The following is a 27,735-nucleotide window of genomic DNA, read 5'->3' on the forward strand; positions in this document are numbered from 1 at the left end:
CAGTTTTTCCATTTTTTTCTGGCACCTCTTTCAATATGGCTTTGACAGTACAGCTGTTCTTCTTTTCTCACAACTTGATTCTTCCATTTTTGCATCATGGTTAACTTTTCGGGACCTGTGTTCTATGGTTCTTTCAATTTTCATGGAGGGTTCCTTTCTTCGTTTTTTCTAAAACAAAAAGAAAAACAAAACAAACTCACGGAATATTTTTTCTTGGTTTCTGGTTAAAAAAATTCTCTTTGTTTTTCTCACTGTTCCAGTTCCTCTGCTTCCTGTTTTTATGTTCTCAGTTCTTTGGACTGGCATATTTGGAGCTATGTGTGTACTCTTTGATATGAGTGTTCTTCTCCTGTTTGAGATACACTTGCCACATTTTCTTATGCTTCACCTTTGCCACATCTCTTTCACCATTCTGTGCTTTGTGGCTTCTAGGTGGTGTTTCTTGCTATTTTGAGATCCTTTTGCCCAAATTTAGGTTGGGCTCTCTCAATGCTTTATACTCTCACAATAGCATTTATACATAACATATATGAATGAAATTTACCTTATCATAGTTCATTTTATCATATAACAACAGCAGCAGCATGAGGTTCAAAACTTCTGTAGCAACTCTCTTCTCCTCCAAACTAAAGACAGACTATACCTTCCCATCATGCATTTCCTCCATTTACCTAAATTATCTTCACCTCTCCTCATAACACATGCCACACCACATCCTTGTTTAATCCTGCTGGTTCAACAGTTTTCCATTGATGGATCAGCCGCTGTTCTTTATGTAATAACATGTCAGTCCATTCCCTCCCCATTCAAATTCACATGAATTAGTGCTACAAACCTGACATCACTCACTTGATGACCCGCCTCAACCCAGTGGCTAACCAATGGCATATCAACCTTACAAAGCCTTAGATTACTCAAGTGCTGAGCAATTCTGAGTTTAATTTTCCTTCTAGTTTGGCCCACATACCACTTGTCACAAGGGCATTTATATACTACCTACCTGTTTGGGTGTTACAATCAGTGTAGGCTCGCAACTGAAATAGCTTGCCAGAAGAGGGTACCATCACTTGATCACATTCCATGGCATCATCACAATACACACAAGCATTACACTTGAAGTGCCCTGTGAGAGCCTCTCTATTCTGATAGGTCCCACTCCCGGTAGTCAATAATTCTGACAAATTCCTCCCCCGGGTAAATGCAAACCGAGGGGGTCCCTGCAATAGAGAATGTAAACTCAGAATGGGCCAGCACCAGCGAATTACTCTACGTACCTATTGGGCTTGATGTGAGTGAGGCAACACACAGTTAATACTTGTGTCCCGCTGATGGTTGGACCTCATCAATAAACCACTTCTTCTGAGTATATTTTGCCCTCTTATAGGCCTTTCTTTTTTTGTAATAATTTTTATTAGCAAAATGCAACACAGATGATACAGAAAACCAGCAGTACAAGGACACAAGGTCCGAAAAAAGAAAATACAAAACTCGAACAGAAGAACGTACTGGCAAGCACAGAAATGAAAAGTGAAGCGAACAAGCTCCAGTCCATCCAGTCGCAATCCGCAATTTTTATAGTTTCATAGAAAAACATGAGCAACCCCTCCAGTCAAGCCACAAGCGTACAAACTCCAGACACTCCATACAAATCACAACAGACACTCCTCATGCACACTCCCCCCCACACACGAACCCACATCCCTCACTGTGGACTGCCCCACAGCCCCTAAGCACAAAGAAAAAAAAAAAGAAAAAAGAGAAAAAGAAAGAGAAGAGAAAGAGCTATAGAATCAGGAACAATTATCCAGCTGTGCTTCCGAATCCCCGGAACACAACGACAGAACCGCTTTCCAGAGCCCCACATAACAACGCTGGTCAAGCCTTCCCCCCGGGAGAGCGGTGAATTTCAAAGTGGGCTACCTGGCCAATCCGATGTAGCCAATGAGTAAAGGAAGCCACCTGATCAGACACCCAATATTGCAAGAGAAGTTTTTTCACCAAAAGGAAGGCTAAATACAGAAATTTTTGCTGAGGAGTTGAAAAACCAGCCTCCTCCAATACTCTCATGTCGCCCAATAAGAGCATGCCATAGTCTCGTGGAATGGGATGGTGCACAATGTGCTCCAGAAAAGGGAGAGCCCGCAGCCACAAATCAGTGGACGGGCATTCCAGAAAGTGATGAGTCAAAGTCCCAGCAGTACGGCGGCACCTAGTGCAGACATCTGCCTCCCAGAGAGCCCTGTGCTTCCTAGAAATATACGCCCTGTGTAATATCTTATACTGCATCTCTTGAAGATCAGAGGAACCCCCCAGGGCTCTAAGATGACCAAACAGCGCAATGAACGCGCTCCGATCCCCCAGGAAGCCCAGCTCCCCCCACCACACAGAGGCCACTCCATCAAGGGCACCGACAGACAATTGTGCCCGCAACAGCCGATCCCACGTAGAGAGTTTGTTCTGGGCCGATGGAACCAGAAAGAATAATGCATCCAGAGGACCACAGAGCCAAGCATCCCCCCACTTCTGAATTAACGTAGTATAATAGTGGCGGTTCTGAAGGTACACCCAAAAATGATTCGGGGGCAGATCCCATTTCTGCTGAATATGGGCAAATGGAGGAAATACACCCCCGCCACCTCCGTCCCAAACATCCTTCAAGGTCCGACACCCCCGCTGTTCCCACACCTTGAGTCTAGAAGGGCCCATCCCCGGGACAAAAGCAAGATTACCACACAGAGGCAGGAGCACTGACGCAGCTGGCGTTTTCTGTTGTTGTCGCCTCCACCACCTCCACGCCAACCGAAGCGGCTGGAGAAGAGTCAGTGTCGAGGAGCCCCCGGGAATCGCCGAAGGCGGCACATGTAAAAGGGCCAAGAAGGAGTGCGGCGCACACCAGGAAGATAGCCAACCCCCAGGGGCATACCTATAATGTCCGGTCCAACCCTCATGAATAAAACGAAACAGAGCCGCTACATTGTAATGTCTAACATCCGGAAGATTCAAACCCCCCTGCGATCTGTCAAGCATCAATTTAGCATAGCTAATACGAGCCCTCTTGTGTCTCCAAATGAAAGTAGAAATAGTGGAGCGAAAAGCCCGCACGTCTCGGGCGGAAATCCACACAGGGAGAGTCTGTAAGGGTTACAAGATCTTTGGCAGGAGAACCATTTTGGTGAGAGCAACTCTGCCCCATAAGCCCAACGGCAACTCCCTCCAGCGGTCACACTGAGCCGCGATTTGCTCAAGGGGGCGACGAACATTATACTGGTACAAAAGGGATAAGTCCGGGGTCAAATACACTCCGAGATACCGCAACGGCCCAGCAACAGGTGGTATAGACAAAGCGGAGTGCCAGGCCTCCTTATGAGTAGAGTCCAGAGGCAACAGCTCAGACTTGGCACAATTAACCCGCAGACCCGAGAAATTACCAAAGGTACGAACCACCCCGAGCGCTCGCTCCAAATCGACCAGGGGATTATCAAGATAGAGTAGGATGTCATTTGCAAATAGATTTATCCGACTCTCCCCGTCTCCAATTCGTATTCCCCGAATGGAAGGATCAGTGCACAACCGTACCGCTAAAGGTTCGAGAGCTAGCACAAAAAGTAGAGGGGAAAGAGGACAGCCCTGCCGGGTACCTCTACCCAAAGGAAAAGGAGCAGTGAGGCCCCCATTCACCAGTAAGCGCGCCTGCGGGTTAAGATATAAACTATGAATCCATTCAGGAAAGCGGCCGACCATTCCATATTGCCGCAGAACCCAAAATAAATAGTGCCAGGAAATGCTGTCGAAGGCCTTTTCCATATCTAATCCAACTTCGGCACAGAACTGTCTCTAAGCAGTAGTTTAGCACGGTTTCATGAGGCAGCCTCGGGGCCTTTGCTAGGCCGGCCCGCTTCAATGATGCAATGTGGGCCGGCCTAGCAAAGGCCCCGAGGCTGCCTCATGAAACCGCGCTAAACTACTGCTTAGGGGCAGCTCTGGGCCAAAGTTAAAAGCACACAGAGCTGTCGCTTGCCTAAAGACTCTTGGGCCGCTGAAGGAGGGCAAAGAGCAGCTGTCCTGGAGGTTTCCCTTCCTCTCAACTTTGCAGGTCCCTTTTTCCCACCTTTTTTTTTTTTTTTTTCCTTCAAATGGCAACGGGCCTCAGCATCGACATCAAGTAAGTTCCACTGTTCCTTGCAAGCGGTTCTGCTCGGCCAAAGCTTCCCCTCTGACATGAGCCACCCTCAGGGGAAGGGGGGCATATGATGGAAGTTGGGGAGGGGGAGAGAGAGAAGGGGAAGATGATGGAATGGAGGAGATGAGAGAGAGAAGGGGACAGATGATGGAAGTGAGAAGAAGGGAGAGAGAGCAGAAGGCAGATGGATGTCAGTTGAGAGGGGAGAGCAGATGCTGAATGGAAGTGGGGAAAGAACACAAGGAGGAGATAAATAAAGGGGGAAAAAAATAGAAAGATAATGGAGGGGTGAGGGAAAGGGGTGACAAGCTGTGGGTAGACACAGTGAAAAGAGGGAAACGGGACTAAATAGTAAGAAAGAATTTAATTTAGGTGGAGGCAGAAAATAGAGAAGGAAGACCAGAGAAGAAAAGGGAAGAGAGAACAGTGAACGATATCAGATCTGAGTGGAGGAAATGAGAAGAGAGAGATGCTAAAAACCACAGGGGGGAGGGAAGGACAGAGATGCCAGACCATGAGGGGAACAGAAGGAAGATGATGGATGCCAGACCAAATTGGGAGGGGGGGGCGCAGGAGGAGAGATGGCAGGGAAAGACAGACAGTGAATGAAAGGGGCAGATGCTGGACTGAAGAGACAGAGAAGGTTATCATGCCGCTGTATCGGGCCATGGTGCGCCCTCACCTGGAGTACTGCGTCCAGCACTGGTCACCGTACATGAAGAAGGACACGGTACTACTCGAAATGGTCCAAAGAAGAGCGTCTAAGATGGTTAAGGGGTTGGAGGAGCTGCTGTACAGCGAAAGATTAGAGAAACTGGGCCTCTTCTCCCTCGAACAGAGGAGATTAAGAGGGGACATGTTCGAAACATTCAAGATACTGAAGGGAATAGACTTAGTAGAGAAAGACACTATTCACCCTCTCCAAGGTAGGGTGGACGAGAGGGCACTCTCTAAAGTTGAAAGGGGATAGATTCCGTACAAACGTAAGGAAGTTCTTCTTCACCCAGAGAGTGGTAGAAAGCTGGAACTCTCTTCCAGAGGCTGTTATAAGGGAAAACACCCTCCAAGGATTCAAGACAAAGTTAGACAAGTTCCTGCTGAACAAGAACGTGCGCTGGTAGGGCTAGTCTCAGTTAGGGTGCTGATCTTAGACCAGAGGGCCGCCGCGTGAGCAGACTGCTGGGCATGATGGACCACTGGTCTGACCCAGCAGTGGCAATTCTTATGTTCTTAGGGCAGACGCTGGATGGAAGAGAGTGAAAAGGCAATGAAAGCAGAAACCAGAGACGACAAAAGGTAGAAAAAAATAATTTTAATTCTGTCTTATGATTCAAATATATCAGATTTGAAATATGCATCTTGCTAGACATAACTGGGGAGTGCAAAGCCCAGGCAGTGCATCTTTAGCTTCCAGCTGGCTTAGGGCTCTCTCTGACCTGGGGGCAGTTGCCCTAGTTCCACTCCCCTAACACCATTCCTGTCATGTGTAACTGTGGTATTCTGTTACATGATATTTGTGTAGCATTCTATAATAATTTGGCTCATTCAGTTTTCTTGATAGTAGAGGGGATATATGTGAAGGGGAGGGGAGACAGGGGTTTTGTTGATCTTTGCCCTGTATTATTTGTATTTATAAAATGACAATTGTATAGAATACTGTTTCTTTTTATACTTTAATAAAATATGTTTAATATAAAATCATAACTATTTGAGGCTTGTGCGGATGGGATCAGATGGTTTGTGGGACCGAGCTCGTGGGGACGGGGCAGCGATGGTTTTTAAAAAAAATTTCAGTCTTAGTAGTTTGCCGGTCCAAGAAATAATTATTTTATTTCCACCGGTCCATAGGTGTAAAAAGGTTGAAGAACATTGGGCTAAATCATATTGTGTTTTGGACTCTTGTCCACCGGAAATTATGAAATCAGCTCCATTAGATTTTAAACTGAATTTATTTAATTATTTGACTGATAATTTAAAGAATGGAAAATTCCTCACTAATAATGGTCATATTATAATAACTCCAATCCCCCCCAAAACCCAAAGAATCATTAGCATTAATCACTAATTATAGACCAGTACCATTCCATTTTTTGTAAAAATTATTGAAAGATTGTCCATTCTTAACTACTGGAATATCTTGATCAATTTTCTCTCTTGCATGAATCTCAATCTGGATTTAGACTTTTATTTAGTATCAAGACAGTAATTGCGGCTATTTTAGACAATTTACATTCTTTTCTTAGTAAAGGTCTTAATGCCTCGATCATGCAATTTGATATGAGTTCTGCATTTGATTTAGTGGACCATGGGAAATTGCTGCAATGTTTGGATGCTATTGGTATTGGAGGAGAGGTGTTAGAATAGTTTCGGGGCTTTTTCATGTCTCGCACCTATCGAGTTCGTTTCAATAATGATCTTTCAGGTATTTGAATAATTCATCTGCAAGGTTCACCATTGTCCCCATTGCTCTTTAATGTTTATATGTCATTAGGTGCGCAATTGTCCCAGCTGGGGATAAAGCTGTTTAGTTATGCAGATGATTTTATGATCATTATTCCATTTGCAGTTTCTCTTTCTGAAGTTATTCCTAAAGCAACAGAAATATTAGGTCTAATGGAGCAATGGATGACTGAGTTTAGACTGAAGCTTAATTCAGAAAAAATGAAGATTTTTGTACCTTCACCACACCTGTTTGATACTAAAACATCATTGCGTATAAATAAATTCAGCTATCCTATTCAATCTACCATTAAGGTTTTGGGAATAATACTGGACCAGGGCTTGACTATGAAGAACCAGGTGGACTCTTTGGTCTTTACTCTTTGGAAGCTTTGGTCCGTTAGGGTGTATTTTGATGTTTCGTCATTTAGAGTTTTGGTACAGTCTCTTATACTAAGCCAGCTTGATTACTGCAATATTGCCTATTTAGCAGTTTCCCAGAAGAATATAAAACATTTGCAAATAGTACAAAATGCGTCGGTCAGGCTGATTTTTAAGTTGAAGAAATATGATCACGTAACACCCTCCTATCGAGTACTGCATGGCTGCCAGTGGAGACGGGGGTGAAGTTTAAGTTTGGTTGCTTCTGTTTTAAGGCTCCCAAATATATAATTGAGCTTTTCTCTTTTGCAACCAACAGACATAAGAGAAACTCGCATTTGAATTTTTTTTCCACCTGTTAGAGGATGTAAACTTAGAAAACATCATCAGAATCTTTTTTCATATCAAGCAGAGTTATGGGGTAAGAATTTAGAACAATTGCTTTTGCTTACTGACACTTATGGGGAATTTAAGAGACATCTAAAAATATATCTGTTTTTGAAGTATTTTAGGCAGCTAATTCGTAAGAATTTTATTATGCACTATTTTGATAATTTAGTATCTCTAATTATTGGCTTTTAACTTTTTTAGTTCTATTCAACTTCTTTTATTTTTTAATTATAAACCGCATAGAACTTTATGGCCTTGCGGTATATAAACTGATTATTATTATTATTATTATTGTTTGGAAAGTCCTCCACTTGTACACTATTTTCCGCACCATGGACTGGCTAATGTCAAATTCTTTTGAGATCTTTTTAAAACCCTTACCAGACTTATAAGCTGCTACAATCTTCTTTCTGAAAGCCTCAGACAGCTCTTTTGATCTCACCACAGTATTCACTCTCACCGCATCAGTCATGAGCACACCAAGCTAAATGTCTGAGGTTTAAGTAGGACAAACCTCCTTCAAAATGCTGAGTAACAATGTTCTAATCGTGCACCTGATGTGACACCCCATGTGTAATTTGAGCCACTTTAAGTGGGGGAATATGTGAGGTGTTCTAATTTATTCCCCAGTTAGAATACACATTTTTGTTGATATCTTTTTTGTTTCGTGAGTAAATCAAGGAAAATTGTTATTGTTTACCTGCAATTACATCACTTTCTTTTCCAGAGATAAATAAAAAAAGATTTGACATCGATATGTGAACATTTCTTAAGAAAGAACTGAATATTTCATGGGGTGTCCTAATTTTTTTACATGACTGTATATACTGTATATAACAGGGGGTGCCCACACTTTATGGGCGCGAGCTACTTTTATAATGACTAAGTCAAAATGATCTACCAACAATAAAATTAAAAAAAAAAACACAAAGCACACTGAAAGGCAGAGAAAATGTTAATTATTCATATTCCGGATTTTTTCAAAGAGGTCACGGCAGATGACTCTATGCTATGTCACCTCAGTAACAAAATACAAAAATAGACAAATACACCCCCTCCCTTTTTACTAAACCACAATAGTAGGTTTTAGCACAGGGAGTTACGCTAAATGCCTCGCGCTGCTCTCAATGCTCATAGGCTCTCTGCGCTAAAAAACGCTATTGCGGTTTAGTAAAAGGGAGCCATAGTGCAAAATATAGACAGCAGATATAAATTCTCAAAACAGACACATTTTGATCACTAAATTGAAAATAAAATCATTTTTCCTACCTTTGCTGTTTGGTGATTTCATGAGTCTCTGGTTGCACTTTCTTCTTCTGACTGTGCATCCAATCTTTCTCCCTTTCTTTCAGCCTCCTGTATGTTTCTTCTCCTCCAGACCTCATTCTCTCCCCCAACTTTTTCTTTCTGTCTCCCTGTTCCCCCTTCTTTCTGTCTCCCTGTCTGCCCCTTTCTTTCTTTCTCCGTGCCCTCCCCCAAGCCACTCGGTTTGCTGTCACCGCCATCGGGGAACAGCCCCCAAGCCACTGCCGTCCCAAGCTTTCCCTGCAGAAGCGTTGTGCTGACCAGCATTCCGCTCCCTGACGTCAATTCTGACGTAGGAGAGGAAGTTCCGGGAAAACAAGGCATTTCTCCTCATTCCATCCAGCCTGAGCCCCATCTCTCCTTGATCCAGCATTTCCCTTCTGTGTCTGTCAGAATTACCATTCCACCTATTTTCCAGCATCACCCTTCTTTGTGTCCATCTCACCTATATCCCTATCTCACCACTTTTTCAGAATCTTCATTTGTCTCTGTCCTTGTCTTTACCCCATGTTCACCATTTGCCCTTTCAATGTCTTTATCCCCCCCCCCCCACTTTTTCAGCATTACTTCTATGTCTCTATTTCACCTCCTCTTCATGTCCCCTCTGTATCTCTATCCTTATTCAGTAGGTCCTGCTTACCCTTTCTCTTCTTTGTGTCACTATCTCCATTTTCAGCTTTCCCCCTTTTCCTTTGTTACTGCACCCTGTAGCCAGAATCTTTCCACCCTCCCTCCACTCCAGCCCAGCCCAGTATGAAATATTTCCTTTTGTTTCCCTCCCCTCTCTCTCTCTTCTCCTCCCTCACCCACGAGTCCTGCATCTGGCCCTCTCCCTTCTACCTGCACCTGGCAACACCCCCCTGCTCCGCGGCTCTCTTCAGCAACTCGTCAGCAGCGGTGATCAAGACAAGCTGCCGACATCGAGGCCTTCCCTCTACGAATCCCGCCTTTGTGGAAAAAGGAAGTTGAAACAAGCGGGACTCGCAGAGGGTAGGCCCCGACGTCAGAAGCTTGTGTCGATCGCTGCTGCTGAGTTGCCGAAGAGAGCCGCGGAGCAGGGGGTGTGGCTGGAAGCAGGTAGAAGGGAGAGGGAGATAGGAAGGCTGTAGAAGCTCCGGAGCATGACACCGACCCCGGCCAGGATGGTTTCTTTTTCAGGCTGCTGCTGCCACGCTCCCCCCCCCCCCCCCCCCCAGCGAAATGACAAAAACAGCCTAATGCCTGGCGTCGGTGTCTTTGACGTCGGGGAGAGGAAGGCTGATAGGCCCGGTAGATCGGGACGGCAACACGAGTCTATCACGGAGCCCGGGATGGGCTCTGCTATCAACTCATGTTGCCTTCCTGAGCTACTGGTCGATCGCGATCGACGTGTTGGGCACCCCTGGTATATAATAATAAAAAAAAAATTATTGAGTGTAAATAGATTCTGCTATTAAATTCACTCTATACTTTATTTTAGACTGTGAACCAGAAGAACTGACAGATTGGTATGTGGATGAAAAATGTTCCTTCTGTAACTTAAGAAAAGAAACATTAAATGTAAGTACACATCCAGCATACTATATTCATATGGCTTCACTCTATAATTTTTAGGTTAAAGAGAGAATTTGTGTGTGTAAAATATATATTTTGTGTGTGTGTGTATATTAGTGAAAAGGGAGATATTGTCTCAGGAAGAGGGACACGTTAGACCCTACCCTTCACTTGAAAACTTCCATGGAACTCCGCAGTACCCTAAGGACACTGCTAAGATACCACCTTTAAGTCGGAGGTCACCACAGCCATTCCTTAGTTAAACCAACCCAGATGTAGGAGTCACGAGGAAGGCCAGGGATCTAAGGGGAAACATAAGGAAATGCCCTTAAAGGATAAGACCCTGGGAAAGAAGAGAGGTTGATTTGTGATGAGTCAAGTTTCAAGTTTATTATAAAATTTGATTAATCGCTTATTCCAAATTCTAAGTGATGAACAAATCAATAAAATTACAAAATTGGGGGACAAACATAACTAACAAAAAACTAAATCTTATAAAACATAATCAATCTAATTAATAGAAAAAAAGACAAGTAAGGTTAAAAACAATAGGAAGGGAAAGAACAAAGAATCTCAAAAGATATGAAGATAAAATGAAACTCCTAGACAATTCTTTTAGTCATTAAATGCATCTTTAAAAAGAAAGCTTTTGAGTTTGCTCTTAAATTTCTCCAAGTTTTTTTCCTCTCTTAAATAAATTGGCAGAGAATTCCATGTTTGAGGAGCTGTATCGGAAAAGATGAAATGCCATCGTGTATTAATAATTTAGGGGAGGGGATGATTAATAAATGTTGGTCATTAGACCTCAGTAATCTGGATGAAGAATAAGGAATCGATGATTTGTAAATGAAAGCTGGGGTTTTAGATATCAGAGATTTAAAGGTAAGCAAACTTAATTTGTACATTATGCGATGTACGACAGGAAGCCAGAAGAGGAAATAGTATGGGAGACTCCAGGAGGAAAGGGGAGTATTTTCCTAGGGATACTCCCCCTGCTGGCATGTGTGCAGAAGGGAAAAAGTGTAGGTGGAGCTAAGGAACCCAGTGAAGTACAGCATATGCACAGAGAAAAAAATCTGGAGTGAATTCCTTCTGCATATGGCCATGGGGACACAACCCATCTGTCTAGAATGTCTCACCTATTGCATTAGAACAGGTTTTAAGGAACCCCCCTCCCCTGATTTTCCTCATAGACCAGTGGTCTTCATTACATAACTTACATCTTAGTAAAGGTTATTTCCTGGAGAAGAAATATATTCTAAATCATTGGTTATAGGATTCCCCACCCACTATCTGGCATTGGAAAAGTAAATTTTACCTCTTAATGGCTTGGGAATCTGTCAGCCCATTTCTCTAGAAGCTGGAGTAAGGTCTTTTTGTCTGTTTGGTCCCCTCATCTAGATACCCTATCCCCCACTGTAAAGAGTTAAATTATAAATAGACTTCAGAAACCAGCAGAACCTTTGTTGTCTATTGTTAACTGTTGAGAGGGTGGGCTAGTGAGAGGGGGGAGGAAGGAGTAGTCTGGTTGTGGGGTAACTTTTTTGTTGTTGTTGGTCAGGTCTGGGTTGTAAGAACCAACACCTGGACTCATGCTGTTTTACCTGTGTTGTATTTCTTGGGGTTTTAGTTCCTATGTTACTGTAAAATTTTGCACCAGTGTATTTGTGCTTGTGACTTGTTCTTTTGAATAAATCGTGTCCCCAAAAAAATTTGGGTGTGGTTCCTGAGGGAAGGGACTTTTGTCCCTGATACCAAGCCTGATCGGACCTTTTCTTAATAAAGGAGTTCCAGAAGCAAACAACTACCTCCAGTGATTTAGTTTTAGTCCTTGAATGAACTTTAGACACTAAACTGCATATTAGATAAGTACTACTTGTTTAACGCTTATTTAGCTTCCTGTTCTGCTTTAGTTCTCAAGGCTAGTACAGGGCAGGAGTGCTACACTAACCTCTGTTCATTTGATGTTTGATAAAATTACACTATTAATTTTGCACTTTAGCACATGTGGAGGGGAATAATGAAAAGAAATGTCTAAATCCAATTTGAACGTAGGGCTTTAGTCACCCAAAGTCAGCAGCAGCAAAATGTCCATTTTCTTCAGGGTCACTGTGTTTCTTTTTTTAAAAGACAAAAAAAACCCAACTACTTTCTTTCATGTACCAACGTTGGGCCTACTGCGATCTCAGCCTGTGGGCTCGATTGCGTTATGGCCTTTTGTAGTCTGTGGTGCCGTCCTCCTTTTTTTTCTCCAAATGTCGAGTTTTGGTACAGCAACTTGGGCGGTGTGACTAGGCCTTTCCGTAAGGCCCTTACCCCAACTTCCATCCCTCGACTACTCAGGTCTTCTGCGGGGATTCCGTTCTCCATCTCGTCCTCGAGTTTACTTCATTGACAAGTCCTCGTCCAACTGCTATGTCTTTTTCTGAGGAGCCGTTTTCTTTTTTGTCTCCTTCAGATCTCATAGCTCAGCAGCCTCCTACGACTATGCCACCATTAGAGCAGATGGCTTCGACGCTGCCTGTCTTCAACTTGAAGCTTCATCCTTTCTCTTCTTCGGCATCTACCTCCGCACCATCTGTACCAGTTTCATTGGTCTCGATGCCAATTTTTCAACATATGCTTCAGTCCATTCTGCATCAGGAGTTCGGTAACATGCTTACCCACTTTACTCCTGCCTCGACTCTGTTTTCTGCCGTCCAGCCTGGGCACTTGGCAGCATCACAAGTAGAGTCCCCCAGACTGCCTCGAGCTGAAGTTCCACATGGAGTTCCTCGAGCTCAACATACACACTCTATACAAGGAGTCGAGTCCTTGAGAGTGCCTCGAGATCACTCTACACATTCTATACAAGGAGTCGAGTCCTTGAGAGTGCCTCGAGATCACTCTACACACTCTATACAAGGAGTTGAGTCCTTGAGAGTGCCTCGAGATCACTCTACACACTCTATACAAGGAGTCGAGTCCTTGAGAGTGCCTCGAGATCACTCTACACACTCTATACAAGGAGTCGAGTCCTTGAGAGTGCCTCGAGATCACTCTACACACTCTATACAAGGAGTCGAGTCCTTGAGAGTGCCTCGAGATCACTCTACACACTCTATACAAGGAGTCGAGTCCTTGAGAGTGCCTCGAGATCACTCTACACACTCTATACAAGGAGTCGAGTCCTTGAGAGTGCCTCGAGATCACTCTACACACTCTATACAAGGAGTCGAGTCCTTGAGAGTGCCTCGAGATCACTCTACACACTCTATACAAGGAGTCGAGTCCTTGAGAGTGCCTCGAGATCACTCTACACACTCTATACAAGGAGTCGAGTCCTTCAGAGTGCCTCGATATCCATCTATACACGGACCTGAGTCCTGCAGAATGATTAGAGACACCTCGTCACAAGGAGCTGAATCCTTTTTGGTGTCTCGTCCTCCAATTGTTAGCCCTTCTTCCTCACATAAGGCGTTGCCCTTTTCGAGGCATAGAGTGAGGTCTTGATAGTCCTCTTCCAGGTTTGACTTCCCTCGCTCATGAGACAGTGATTTGAGGCACTGCTCTCTGCATTTTCTGTCAAGGTACACATCGAGCCCCAGGTCCTCCTCTCGAGACAGGTCTCGATTCTCCAGGCATGGAAGCTCTTCGAGACCTCCACCTTTTTTGTTGAGGGTATCTGTTGTGCCTGCGAGGCATTCTGTGCATTTTTTTCCTGAATTCATATCTAAGGTATCAGTACTCCACGGAGGCTTCTTCCTCATTCTTAGTGAGGCACAACAGCTCGAAGTCACGAGCTCCTCCTTCAGACTGGGCTCCTATTCTTCAGGATGTGGACATTTTGTTGCAGTCATAAGAACATAAGAAGTTGCTTCCACTGAGTCAGACCAGAGGTCCATCACGCCCAGCAGTCCGTACCCGCGGCGGCCCACCAGGCCCATGACCTGTACAGTGATCATTGTCTGAACCCTTAAATCCCCTTGGTCTCTATCTATACTCTCTCTATATCCCATCTCTACCTCTATCTGTATCTCTCAATCCCCCTATCTTTCAGGAATTTATCTAATCCTTCTTTAAAACCCTGTAGTGTACTCTGTCCTATCACAGCCTCCGGCAGTGCGTTCCATGTGTCCACCACCCTCTGAGTGAAAAAGAACTTCCTAGCATTGGTTCTAAACCTGTCCCCTTTCAGCTTCTCCGAGTGCCCCCTTGTACTTGTGGTCCCCATTAGTCTGAAGAATCTATCTCTGAATACACTCTAAAGTGTATTCAGACGACTTTTGTATGTGTCCTTCTCTCGAGGAGTCTTTCATCTTGTCCATTTCTGGTCTTCTTCCTTTTTGAGTCACCATATTCCGTTCCTGCTGGGCAGGCGCATTTGGAATCTCAATTCAGGATGGTCCACTGTAGGGCCCTTTGGAAATCTTCTTCTGTGGCCTCTTCTTTGATCAGATCCAGTCCGGCTGATGTTTTTCCCACAGTCCCTCCTGGCACCGGGAGCAACTCTTGGACAAGCGTGACCATCATCTACATCACAAGTTACTGGTGTCACGCCACAATTTGCCAACTTTTCTTTGCACTTTTTATCCTAAGTTGCATATTATGTCTTGCCTCTCTCCTCGCAAGTCATTGCCTGCAGATTATGGTGAGTCTGCCCCATCATCCTACCAAATAAAATTTTGGCGCAAGCAATTTAAGTGGGGTAGAGAGTCCATTGAAGATGACCCTCATACTGGACAGCCTATGGAAGCAACTTCCACAGAAATGTGCAAGAACGTCGAGGATTTACTTTTGTCAGACATACAAATTAAGGTTTCTTGAATAGCTGAAGAAATGGGCATCTCGGCAGGTACAGTTTGGAAAATAATTCATGAAAAGTTGGGCATATCAAAGGTTGGTAGTGCAAGATGGGTTCCAAGAATGCTGACACCATGTCAAAAGGCTATGGGGCTACAGTGCTCTCAGGAGAACTTAGAGATGCTCCATGAAGACCAAGTGAATTTTTTTTTATCGTTTGGTGACTGGAGATGAGACTTGGGCCTATCACAAAGATCCTGAGTCCAAAATAGGAGTCAATGTAGTTGAAGCACAAGTCATCCTCACCCTATTTTTTTTGTGCCTGAGTTAAAGAAGGGAGAACAATGGGTAAGGGGAACTAAAAGTACTCAGGATATTGTTCCTGGGGGAAGGTGCATCACACATCTCCTAACATTCATGGGGGACACAATTCCAGGCAACACCAGGAACGTTCTAGTCCTCAGTTTAGTCAGGAACAAATCACACCTGTTGCTCATTATCCTGAGACTTATAGGGACCAGCAGCAGTGCTCAGAGAGGAGGCAGCCCACACTGGACATGCAGTAGTATACCTCAGCCTAACACCCAGGTCAGATCTAACTTTATGGAAGCTGAAATGTTAAATGAATTCATGAGGGAAGCGTCTGATAATGAAGACTTTTTTAGACCAGGAAAAATCTATGGACTTTAAAGAGGGAAATGTTGATTCTGACCAATGGGCTATGGAGACCAATGGGGTTTAAAGGAAGTTAGGCTGAGACTGGTTGTGCTAGTTAAGGGGCTGGCTGTCTCTGTAACCTTAAGGCAAAAAAAAGGTTACTGAAAGCCTTAATGGCTTGTGAGGGGTCCTTGCATTCCTTTGGGCAAGAACCACAAAGTTTCTAGGCTGTGACAATTAGAACTGCACAGCCTTGGCAGAAGCTGGAGACCTATTTCCTTTTGGGGTTTGTTTTCATAGACAGAAAAATCTGCTGGCAGAGTCACGACAGCTGTCTTCTGGGATGATGAAGGTCTTTTGCTTTTGGAGTTCATGCCACATAAGACGACCATAACCAGGGAGAGTTATGCCAACACAATGATCACTTTGCGAGAGTTAATCAAGGAGAAAAGAGGAAAACTCACAGCAGGTGTGTTGCTTTTTCACAATGCGTTGGTGCACGTCACAACAAACGCAGGTTGCCATCTGTGAATATGGGTTTCAGCAGCTGAATCATCCACCCTATAGTCATGACCTAGGATTATTTCCTGTTCTGAGTTTTGAAGAAATCTCTCTTTGGACAGTGGTTTTCAAATGATGAAGATGTCAAGGAAGCTGCTGTGTTCTGGTTTGAAGGGATTAAAGTCATTGCAGGAAAAGTGGATTAAATGTATGGAGCTATTGGTGGGGAGGGGGGACAGAAGGGTACACCTGGTTCTTTGACCAGCCTCTCCCTTCCCCTCCCCGTCCCTTTTTATGATCCCTTGTCCCGTTGTCCCCATGCACAGCTTCAAGACACTGAAATGTCCCGTTTTCAGCGATGGTGTCCTGAAGCTGTGTATGGGGACAATGGGACAGGCGATTGCGGGAGAATGGTAATCTCCCTGCTTACCCACCTGTCGCTGTAACAACAGCTGGAAAGGCAAGTCCAGGCACAGCCCAGAAGCCTTCTCCCCGACATCAATTCTGGTGGGATTGGGGGCGGTCCTGACAGTTAATAGATGTCCTGTTTTGATGAAAAAAATAAATGATCATGTTACCCTTAATGCATTTCTTGTCAGGGAGCAGATAGGATACTGAGTGCTGGACCTGGCGTGGCATGGAAAAGGAAGTGAAATGCTGGATGTTGTGTATAGGTCTGTTTCCTGACTTTTGAGCTTTAAAATTTAGTCATAAATGTGACTTATCTATGTACAGTAACTTCTCATCAACTATAGCTGCTGTGATTGGACACAGGTTGGGCTGTATTTATGTCTTAATGAAGGTTTAGGAAACATAGCCTATTTGGGTTTGCTATGACAAAGGATATGCAAATTTGTGCAATAAGACTTTTTATTGTATTTTCTTAATTTTTTTGAATGTTATAATTGTTTTATATTGAAAGTGTACCTTGTTGTCTAGATCACTGTTCTTCAACCGCCGGTCCACAGGAAATTTCTGCCGGTCTGCGCAGGGCCGATGAGATTGATTAAGTTCAATTTCCTGCTGGTCCGCACAGGGCCGGCAAGATCGACAAGTTATTTTCAGCTGGGCCGGAGAGATCAAGGGGAGCCTCCGACAGTGGCTTTCTCCCCTCTCTGCAGCCCCCCTTCTTACCAGCGCAGCGATTCAGGAAGGCAGCCTTGGGGCTTTTGCTGAGTCGCAGCCGCCTCTGATGATGCAACTTCCTCTTTCCTCAGAGGCGGCGTGATCCAACAGAGGACCCGAGGCTGCCTTCCTGAATCGCTGTGTTGGCAAGTAAGGAGAGCTGTTGGGAGGGGAGAAAGCCACTGTTGGAGGCTGGGAAGCTGCTGGGCAAGGGGAAAAAAGGGACAGCTATTAGACCTGGAGGGAAGGATAAGGAGAGATGCTGCTGGGAGGGGAGGAGCGAAAGGAGTCTGGGAAGCTGCTGGGCAAGGGAAAAAAAGGGACAGCTGTTACTGGAACTGGAGGGAAGGAGAAGGAGAGATGCTGCTGGGAGGGGAGGAAGGGAAGAGAGTTACTGCTGGACAGGAGGAGGAGGGAAGGGAGAAGGAAAAAAAGGAAGGAAACAGCTGGCAGGGAGATTAGAGGAGGGGAGGGGAGAGACAGGCATGAGAAAGTAGAGAAATTGATGATGGGAAGGGGTCAGCAGAGAAATAAGCAGAGAGGGACAACGATGCTAGATCTGGTGTAGGAGAGATAAAAATGAAGAGAGCAGTGAAGCTGGAATGAATCATGTAAAAAGGAGAGAGGGGGCACAGGCTGGATGGAGAGGGGAGAGGGGCATAGAAAGAAGACAGATACCATATGGAAGGGGGAGAGGGCAGACAGTGGATAGAAGGGGCAGATGCTGGATTGAAGAGACAGAGAGGGCAGACGGAGGGAAGAGAGTGAAAAGAAGATGAAAGCAGAAACCAGAGATGGCAAAAGGTAGAAGAAAATAATTTTATTTCTATTTTGTGATTAGAATATATCAGATTTGAAATATATATCCTGCTAGAGCTGGTGTTAGACTTAACTGGGGACTGCAAAGCCCAGGCAGTGCTTCTTTAGCTTTCAGCTGGCTTAGGGTGCTCTCTGACCAGGGGGGCAGTTGCCCTAGTTGCATTCCCCTAACACTATTCCTGTCATGTGTGACTGCATTATTCTGTGTAGCACTCTGTAATAATTTGGCTTGTTCAGTTTTCTTGATAATAGAGGGGATATATGTGAAGGGGAGGGGAGACAGGGTTTTGTTGATCCTTGCTCTGTATTATTTGTATTTATAAAATGACAATTGTACAGAATATTATTTCTTTTTATACTTTAATAAAATACATTCAATATAAAATCATAACTGAGGCTTGTGCGGATGGGATCAGATGATTTGCGGGAACCAAGCTCGCGGAGATGGGGTTTTTAAATTTTAGTCCTAGTAGTTTGCCAGTCCACAAAATAATTCTTTTATTTCTGCCGGTCCATGGGTGTAAAAAAGTTGAAAAACACTGGTCTAGATAAGAGAAATTAATTTTTACTTTTATTAGAGCATGACCAAAAACAGGATCTATGGTTTCTGCCAAAACCAATCTGCAGCTGAAATTGGCTGCTTAATTTTGGCAAAAACCAAAATTGCCCCCTTCCAACATCCCTTCCTCTCTCTCTTCCCATGTGACCAAAAAGAGCCACACACCCTTCTTCCTCAGCAATAGCCCCCCTCCTAGGCTTACCTTGTCATTAGTGGATATTGGGCCATAGGAGTGTCATTAGGCATACCTTGTCATTGGTGGATATTGGGCATAGGAATGTCCTCACTTGCTCCTCTACACAACTGGCTCCTGGTCAAAATGGTGTCCAGGACTTTCAGCGGCAGTCTTGCAAGACCGCTACTGAAGGATCTGGTAGCCATTTTAAGATTGCTCTTTCCCATGCTGGCTCCAGTCTCAAAATGGCTGCTAGGACCTCCATCAACAGTCTTACAAGAAGATTGCTGCTGGAACTCCCAGAAACCATTTTGACTTGGAGTTGACTGTGCGCAGGAGAAAGTGGAAGCGCTCCTGTGCCCACTACCCACTAGTGACAAGGTTGTTCCAGGAGGGGGTGGGCTTGGGAGGAAACTCTTTTTGGTTTGGGGGGAGGGGTTACAGTTGGAAGGAAGTGGGAGCTAAACATATAGTTTTAGCTCCAGCTCAAAATGCACAAGTATTTTTGGCTGAAACCAAAATAACACTGAATATGGATTTGGGTCAATTTCGGCATAAAAAATAAAATTTGGTTTGCCTCTAACTTTTATGCATTTTGAATTGTAACATTTTTCACATTCTGAAGTCAGTACAAGGATATGTAGATTTTACAAGGCACTGACTATTTCTAAAGTGTAGTGCACCTTATTAGATTCCTTTCAGTTTTGGAAAACAGAAGCGTAGCCAGGTTTTGATGTCAGGAGGAACAGACTTTTTGTAAAATGGGTTTCAGTGTGAAGCTGAAGGGTTAATCCACATACAGTAGGTGCCATTTTATTCAAAATCCATTTGGAAGAGCCCCTGCATCCCTTGCACACCACTTTTGCTACACGTCTGGTGGAAAACAATCCTATAAAACTAAGCAAAATGAAATTGAGGGATAGAAAACCTTAACGTGAAAGGTGCCTGTCCTAGGTAGGGTCTAAACAACATTTGATTAATTTGACATATGATTATTAATATCCTAAGTGCAGTAGTTTTTAAATTCCATTGCCCTTTTATCTCTCTTTTTTTCCCCTTAGGATCAAACACATCTAGGATTTTTACAATCAACAGCTGGAGAGGAGCCAACATCTCAGGGCCAGTACAACACAGAGAAGATTGAATGCCAAGCAGAGAGTTACTTAAATGCACTCTTTCAAAGGAAAGGTAGTAGTTGAAATGTTTAATATATTTTTAATCAATTTAAATATTTTTCAAAGTATAAAACCACAGGTTTGTATGTTTCTGAAACCGTAATGCTTCAGGTCATTTGTCCAGCATATCCTTTAATTCATTTTGAAAAAGAAACAGGATACATTCTTAGGAAAAAGACTACCGCCCTTTAGAAAAAAGTTTCCCCTCATCAGTGGACCTTCAGATTCCTCAGTTTGTCCATCACTTTTCCTATGGAGAAAATTTTGGATGAGTTAGACTCTGATACATTATATAGATTCTGATGGGAAAGAGTCTAATCAAGTCTCTTCAATTTTGTTCTCTTTATTGACTCCAGATGAATGTCTGATTCAACTGAAAATTCTGGGCTTAATATTTTGGAGTAGTTGATTAGGTCAGCTTTCTATCTTGCCCAAGTTTTCTATTTCTATTTGATGTAAAGATTTGTTTGTTTTATTGAACAATTAATTCTGTTATGTCCCTTCTGGATTCCATACGCTAGGTGTTCAATCACAACCTGCAATCCAGGAGTTGCAGAAATCCAAACACTTTTCTGAGCACATGCACCACCCCTTTAGCCTGGGAGCTAGAAACATATCCAGTTTCAATTTCTGCAAACAATCCGTGCAGAAGTCTTTTGCAGTTGCTCTGCTTCTTATTTTTTTCGCTTAGTTTGTTTTGTTCTGTGGCTTTAGAGCCTTGAGACCCCTTCCGATGGTCCACTGTCAGAGGAAATGACACAGTCCCACAGAGCTGGACTGCTGCTTCCCAGAGAAACTCTGGTGAATCTGTGGAGCCAGCCTGCTGTGTGCCATCCTTCTTAAACTCTGGGATCCTTCTCCTGGAAGTTCACTTATCTGCTGACTTTCACGGGTTTTAAGCGCAGGCTGTGTGTATCTGGAGTGAAACCCCTGGGTTTCAAGGCGCAGGCTGTTTTTTCCGCCCCTGACTGTGTGGACGAGGATCCTTGGGGGTCACAATTGGAGTCTGGCAAACTAGCAGTCCAAAGATCTCAAGTCTGGTCCATTTGGAGCTGTTTGAGTCAGAAAATCATTTTCCTCCATCCTAATTATATTTAAAACTGCTGACAGTCTGGCACTACATAACTGTGAGTAAACCTCCATTGTTTCCTATGGAAACTTCAGGGGTGGCTTGTAAAATGATTTTAAAGTCATTTTCACAGTTTCTGAGAGTACGGTTCAGGTCCTCCACCTTCCCAGACCCCAAATTGCTATTTTTTAGTTTGGGATTTTGTCTATTTTTGCCATTTTTAGTGCAAATTTGCTGGTGGTGGCCATTTTGGATTTTAAACTATCTTTTTTTTCAAAGTTTTATTTCTGCCTCAATACCCTTAGATTTGCTTAAAAATAATTTGGGATGGACTCACCAGCCCCTACTCTATTGGATGTGCGCATTGATTGCACCAATCAGATCAGCAACTGTGTACCTCATGCCGTAGCACGCTGGGGAGGGAGCTGGGGCTTCAGACTTTGTTTCCTCCAGGTACTCTAGGGCTGGGGAGCTCGCCTGGGTCTGTGACTTAGGATAATTTTTGCCCAGAGGCCGTTCTGGAGCCTGGCGCAAAACGCCTCATTCTGAGTATAGAGATTTGGTGCGGTGCATATGCCTCAACAGAGCCCTGCCATGGTTGCGGGGTATGACTTTTTGTTGGATTTTATTTGGCTTCTCAGGATAGCTTATTCTTTAGACTCTGCTTATTTGATGCAGCCGGCGGGCACCTTGGGTCTTTATAAGCCTGTTGTACTGGTAGTGGAGCTTCCTGTTCGGGAGCCCTCTTGTCTGACTGTGGCAGACCTCGATTGCAGTAGTTGCCATTCAGATTTTATACCTCTTCTGTTTCCTGACACTGCTTCTATATTGGATAAGGCTGATACCCTTGCCAGGACTAGTTACCTCGGCTGCCCTGAGAGTCCAGATTTGGGTTCTGATCTTCTATCCGCAGACTTTATTTTATTTTTTTTTTTTCTTTAGTTCAAAATTTTTATTGAAAATTTTTGATAGAACATAAAATGCTCACACAAGAATACAATCAGAGATGCATAACATGAGAAACAACAAACAATATCTGCAGACTTTTTAAACATGGCTCTGTCCACCTTTTTATTGCTGATGTTCTGAAAGAGCTCAAATTGGATTCTCCACTTCCACTTCTCAGGCTTTGGTCATAGACTGTTCTCATCCCATCCACAGCTCATTGATCTGGTTTCAGAACAATGTGATACTCTAAAGCAGTGGTTCCCAACCCTGTCCTGGAGGACCACCAGGCCATTCGGGTTTTCAGGATAGCCCTAATGAATATGCATTGAGTAGATTTGCATGCCTGGCACCTCCATTATATGCAGATGTCTCTCATGCATATTCATTAGGGCTAACCTGAAAACCTGATGGTCCTCCAGGACAGGGTTGGGAACCACTGCTCTAAAAAGCTTTTTCCAACCTTCTAATGCTATGTCCTGGCTCCTAATTTTCAGCAGGTTTTTGAATAGCCTAAAGTAGATTCCTCCATGGTACAGGTTATCTGACACACAGTCCTCTCTAGTGATGGGGGGAGTGATGCTTAAGGACGCTCTTCATCGCAGGGTGGATATTATGTTGGAAAAGACTTTTATAGTGGTCTCTAGGTATCAAAGTGGCAGCCACTTCCTTTCCGGCGTAAGCCTGTTTTACCAATTTGCGCAGTACGTCCTCTGTGGAGGTGCATGCTTGTCCTCCGCTGGTGATAGATGGTGTGGACTGTGTGGCGGATGCCCTTTATGATCTGATACGAGTTCTTAGTAATGTCTCTGCTTATGCAATATCTATGTGCTGGACTCTGGATCCGTTTTTGAGCTGGGGAAGCTGCCTCAAAGGCCATTTTAAGCAGACTTCCTTTCAAGGGCCAGATTCTTTTTGGTAAAGTTTCAAGTTTATTAAAATTTTGATAAAATGCAAATCAAGTTTTCTAAGCGTGTTACAATTTATATAAAAGAGGTGAAAACAATGAACAAATAAGTACAGACTAAACAATACATCACACATGTGAAACAATAGGAAAGTGGGGAGAGCTACAATTTAAAAGTAAAGAGAACAAGAAAGGTAAACCACAATAGGGAAGCAAGGGAGTGCAGATTATTAAATGACCTTTTCAACAGTTATATGCATCACGGAAAAGAACTTATCTAGATTTTTTTTCTGACCTGATATGAAATGGTAGGGAATTCCATGCTGTGGGGACCGTAATTGCAAATGAGGTTGTCCGACATGTGCTGATGATTTTCAGGGATGGTATGTTGTGATGAAGATCTTAAGACTCTTGAGGGTTCATGTGGAATAAGGAGTTTGTGAATAAAGGCCGGTTCATTAGTATTTTGTGTCTTGAAAGAAAGAATAGCTATTTTATATATAATTCGATGTGATATTGGTAGCCAATGTGCACTTTTCAGCAGAGGAGTAACATGATCAAATTTCTTTTTGTTAGTAATATTTATAATGGCTGTATTTTGTATCAGTTGTAAACGGCAAATATCTTTATCCCAGGACAAGCAGCCAGGTATTCTCACATATGGGTGACATCATCGACGGAGCCCGGATAGGACGCCTCGCAAGCAGACTTGCTTGAAGAAACTCAAGTTTCGAGTCGCCCGCACCGCGCATACATGAGTGCCTTCCCGCCCAGCACAGGGCACGTCTTCTCAGTTTTCCGCGGAGCCGAGAAGTCCGTCTTTGACTCTTTTTCACTTTGTGCCTTCTCTCGTTCGTCTTTGACTTCGTTCACTTTGTGCCTTCTCTCAACCGCGGTTTGTGTTTTATTCCTCACGAATCGCTGTTTTATTTTATTTCTTTTATTTTATTTAAAAAAAAAAAAAATTTTTTTCTTCTTCCGTTCGTTTTCTGGAACAGGCCGCTCGGCTGCAGCCTGAGGGCTTCAATTTAGCGACTGCTATTTTTCCATCTATGTCCCGGCCTGTTATGGGCTTCAAGAGATGTAGCAAGTGTCAGCGCGCAATTTCTCTTACGGACCCTCACGGACGCTGCCTCAAGTGCCTTGGGCCAAAACATCATACTAGGTCGTGCCTGCCTTACCAAACACTTCAGCTTCGTGCTTTCAAGCGTCGTTGCATTTTGGTGGACAAGCTCTTCGAGATGGAGTCTCCTACTGATCCCTCGACTTTGAAGGCATCTTCGGCCTCTACTTCCACCGAGGCTCCTTCTGTGCCTACTGCGTCCACCTCGAGCCTCGTCAGATCTTTGTCGTTTGCAGCGGCTCTTGCTATGACATCGTCTGTTGTATCTTCCCCTGTTTCCTCAGGTCAGATAGCTCAGCAGTCGGTTCCGCCGGTGGTGATTAAAGTGTCTAAGACTTCCAAGTCGAAACACACTTGCACTACCTCAAAGGAACCTCCATCCTTGCCGGCTTCTTTCCAGACCATGTTAGAGAAGCAGTTTATTCAGTTCCTTACTAACATGGGACCCAAACTGCTTCCTCTTATCCAACCTGGGCATTCAGCAGAGTCCCGCGAGGTCGAGCCTCTTCCTTTGCCCCAGTCTGAACTTACACACTCTTTGCAGGGAGCAGAGTCTCTGCGAGTGTCTGGTCTGGCATCCAAGCACGTAAAGCAAGGAGCAGATTCTTTGCGAGTGCCTCGATGAGAATCCTCACACTCTATGCAAGGAGCAGAGTCTTTGAGAGTGCATCGAGGTTCCTCCACCAAGCCTCTGGAGCTTCGATCTACAGCCTCTAGTCCTATTCGTACATCGGCTTCAGCTGCCCACGTCTCCGAGGCGAAGTCTCCTCGATCCTCGAGATCTGGTTCCAGACACAGTTCTCACCGACATTCAAGGCCTTCATCGAGGCATCCTTCTAGGCATAGTTCTTTGTTTCACGACAGACCTTCTTCCTCGAAGTCTTGATCAACTCCAACCTCGACCAGACCACTGATTCCTCGTTCGAGGTATCCGATGCCAGACCTCGAGGATGTTCCGGTCTCGATTGCTTCGTCCAAGTCACCAGGTTCCTTTTGATGCCTTTTTCCCTGCCGGAACTTCTTCTTAGACACAGGCTGCCTCGACGTCCTTATCGAGGCAAAGCATTGGTAGATCAGCTATCTTTCTTGTCTTTCCTATGACAGATGGCTGTGGACTTGGATATTCAATTGGATACTGGCTCCAAATATTCTAAGCAATATCTCAGTCATGCATCTTCCTCAACCTCCGGCAGAGTCTCTTAAGCTTCCACTTCATAAGCTTTTGAATCAGTCTTTTGGTCGTTGCATGGAAACACCTTTTATCCCAGGACAAGCAGGCATGATATTCTCACATGTGGGTGACGTCATCTACGGAGCCCCGGCGCGGACAGCTTTTCAAGCAAACTTGATTGAAGTTTCAAGTTTGCACACTGCACCACGCATGTGCATGCCTTCTCGCCCACTAGAGGGCGCATCCCACCTCGTGGTCCTCAGTTCAAATTTTTCCGCGGAGCAAGAAAGCCCTGTGGATCTGAGCTCCAGTGTTTTTGCCTTCTAGCTGCCGCGTTTAGTTTGTTTTCCCTTCGAATTAGTTCGCGGTGCTGTTTTTCTTTTCGGTTTCTTTCGTTTTTCCTCGGGCTCCGGGGGCTCCCGGAATCCGTGGCCGCGGGACGTCGGTACGTTCCCGGCCTTCTTCTTTTTCTTCGTGGATGTCCCGTCCTGTTACGGGATTCAAAAAGTGCAGCCGGTGTGAAAGGTTGCTTTCCATCACTGACCCTCACCGGTGGTGCATTGTCTGTCTTGGGCCCGAACATCCGACAGACTCGTGTGATCGCTGTGCTACCTTCCAAAACAGGGCCCTCCGTCGCCGTAAGGCAAGAATGGCCGAATTGTTCGCCGTCGACGCGCCGCCTAAGGCCTCGACGTCGGCCTCGGCTTCGGCCCCGGCCTTGACCTCGGCCTCGGCGTCCTCGGGGGCCTCGGCCTCGCCTCGGCCCTCTTCCTCGAAGGCGTCGTCAGTGAAGCAAGCTTCGGGTAAGTCCTCTGTTCCATCCCCTTCAGCAAAGAAGCCATCCTCGAGTCAGGCCAAGGCGGGTGGGTCGACCCGGCCCCGCATCGGACCTCGACTCCGCACACCCCGAGGGAATACTCGAGACCGAGGTCGCCCTCCAGGGAGTGTGCCCCGGACTCGGAACTCCCCACCTTCGTGGGGATTCCGGCCTTCCAGGATCTCCTCCGAGCTTTGATCTCATCGGAGCTGTCGGGAGCCCTGGAAGTGTTGCAGCGTGCTGCGGTTCCGGCGGCCTCGACCTCGGCCGGGGCGCCTTCGGTCTCGGAGGCCCCGGCCTCGGCTCCCTCGGGAGCCCCAGCCTCGGCGACCTCGGTCTCGGGTACGGTGGCCCCGTTCACCTCGGTCTCGGCCCCGCCCCGGACCTCGACCTCGGGGGAACCCCCTGAGCGGAGTGTAAGGCCCAAAGAAAAGTTGCGCAGAGTGCGCCGTCTTTCCTCCTCTTCCTCCGGGTCTTCCAGACACGCCTCGCCCTCGACGCGACCCTCGGACGGGGCGTCGATCGAGGAAGTCTAAGCGGCCCCGAGGCTCGCCTCGGCGCGACCGTTCCTCGTCGTTCGGGGGCGAGGCGCTGCAGGTGTCGGAGTTGCGCCTCGACAACCCGAGGCTCCTCCGCTCACCTCATGGGAAGTCTTCCCGGGCCGCCTCGCCGAGGAAACGGGAGAGTGTCCCACGAACCCCTGGGTCCTCACCCAAGGGTTCTGCGAGGAGGATAACTTCCCCTTCCCCCTCGAGGGCCCTCGAGAGGGGATCCTGGGATTCGGGATCGGTTAGGGATCCTCATTATTCCCATGAGGCCTCCCCCCTCTCCTCGGTGGGGCGGTCGAGAACCCCGTCTCCCCAGGCTAGGCCGTCCTCATTTTCATCCTTCGTTCAGGACATGGCCCAAGCCCTGGGGATTGACCTGATGGTAGGCTCTCGGTATTCCAAAGAATTTTTGGAGGAACAGGACCTCCCCACTCTTCCTAGGGAGGTGCCTAGACTCCCTCTCAACAGTGTCCTTCTGCAAACCTGGCTGAATAACTTGTCAAACCCTCTTACAGTCACGTCTGTGCCTTCAAAAATGGAATCGAAGTATAGAACGATTCCCCCTAAAGGGTTCGATAAGGCGCAGCTCTCACACCAGTCTCTTCTGGTGGAGTCTGCTCTTAAAAAATCACAGCCCTCACGGGTTTCTGCGGCGGTTCCACCAGGCAGGGAGGGGCGGACCCTGGACAAGTTTGGCCGTCGCCTCTATTCAAATTCCCTGATGGCCACCAGGGTTCTAAATTACGCCTTCACCTTTTCCTCCTATTTGCGTGGTATGGTGAAGGACCTTCCTCAATATCGAAACTCGTTACCGGACTCCCAAAGAGCAGGATTCGATAAGTTTATGTCCAACCTGTCTCAATTGCGGTTGTACCTATTCCATGCAGTGTACGACGCCTTTGAGCTGGTTTCGAGGGTGTCGGCCCTCGCGGTGGCCATGCGCCGCTTGGCCTGGCTTCGCACCCTCGACATGGACCCAAACCTGCAGGAACGCCTGGCAGACTTGCCTTGTGTGGGGTCCGAGTTATTCGACGAGTCATTGGATGCGGCGACCAAGCGCTTGTCGGAACAGGAGCGCTCTCTAGCATCCCTGGTCCGCCCCAAACCTAGGCCCCCGCCGCAGAAAACCCTTTC

The 27,735-nt window shown here is 45.5% G+C and overlaps 1 protein-coding gene across 1 annotated transcript in view; it reads left to right on the forward strand.

Annotated features, from left to right (window-relative positions):
* LCORL (ligand dependent nuclear receptor corepressor like) overlaps positions 1–27,735 on the forward strand; it is a 108,622-nt gene that overhangs the window by 56,182 nt on the left and 24,705 nt on the right. Inside the window, exons 3-4 of the mRNA XM_033959339.1 lie at positions 10,155–10,234; positions 19,908–20,034. Coding sequence (XP_033815230.1) covers positions 10,155–10,234; positions 19,908–20,034 — 207 coding nt within the window. The remainder of the gene's footprint in view (positions 1–10,154; positions 10,235–19,907; positions 20,035–27,735) is intronic.

This window comes from Geotrypetes seraphini, chromosome 1 (assembly GCF_902459505.1).
Source record: "Geotrypetes seraphini chromosome 1, aGeoSer1.1, whole genome shotgun sequence".
NCBI classification, from domain to species: domain Eukaryota; kingdom Metazoa; phylum Chordata; class Amphibia; order Gymnophiona; family Dermophiidae; genus Geotrypetes; species Geotrypetes seraphini.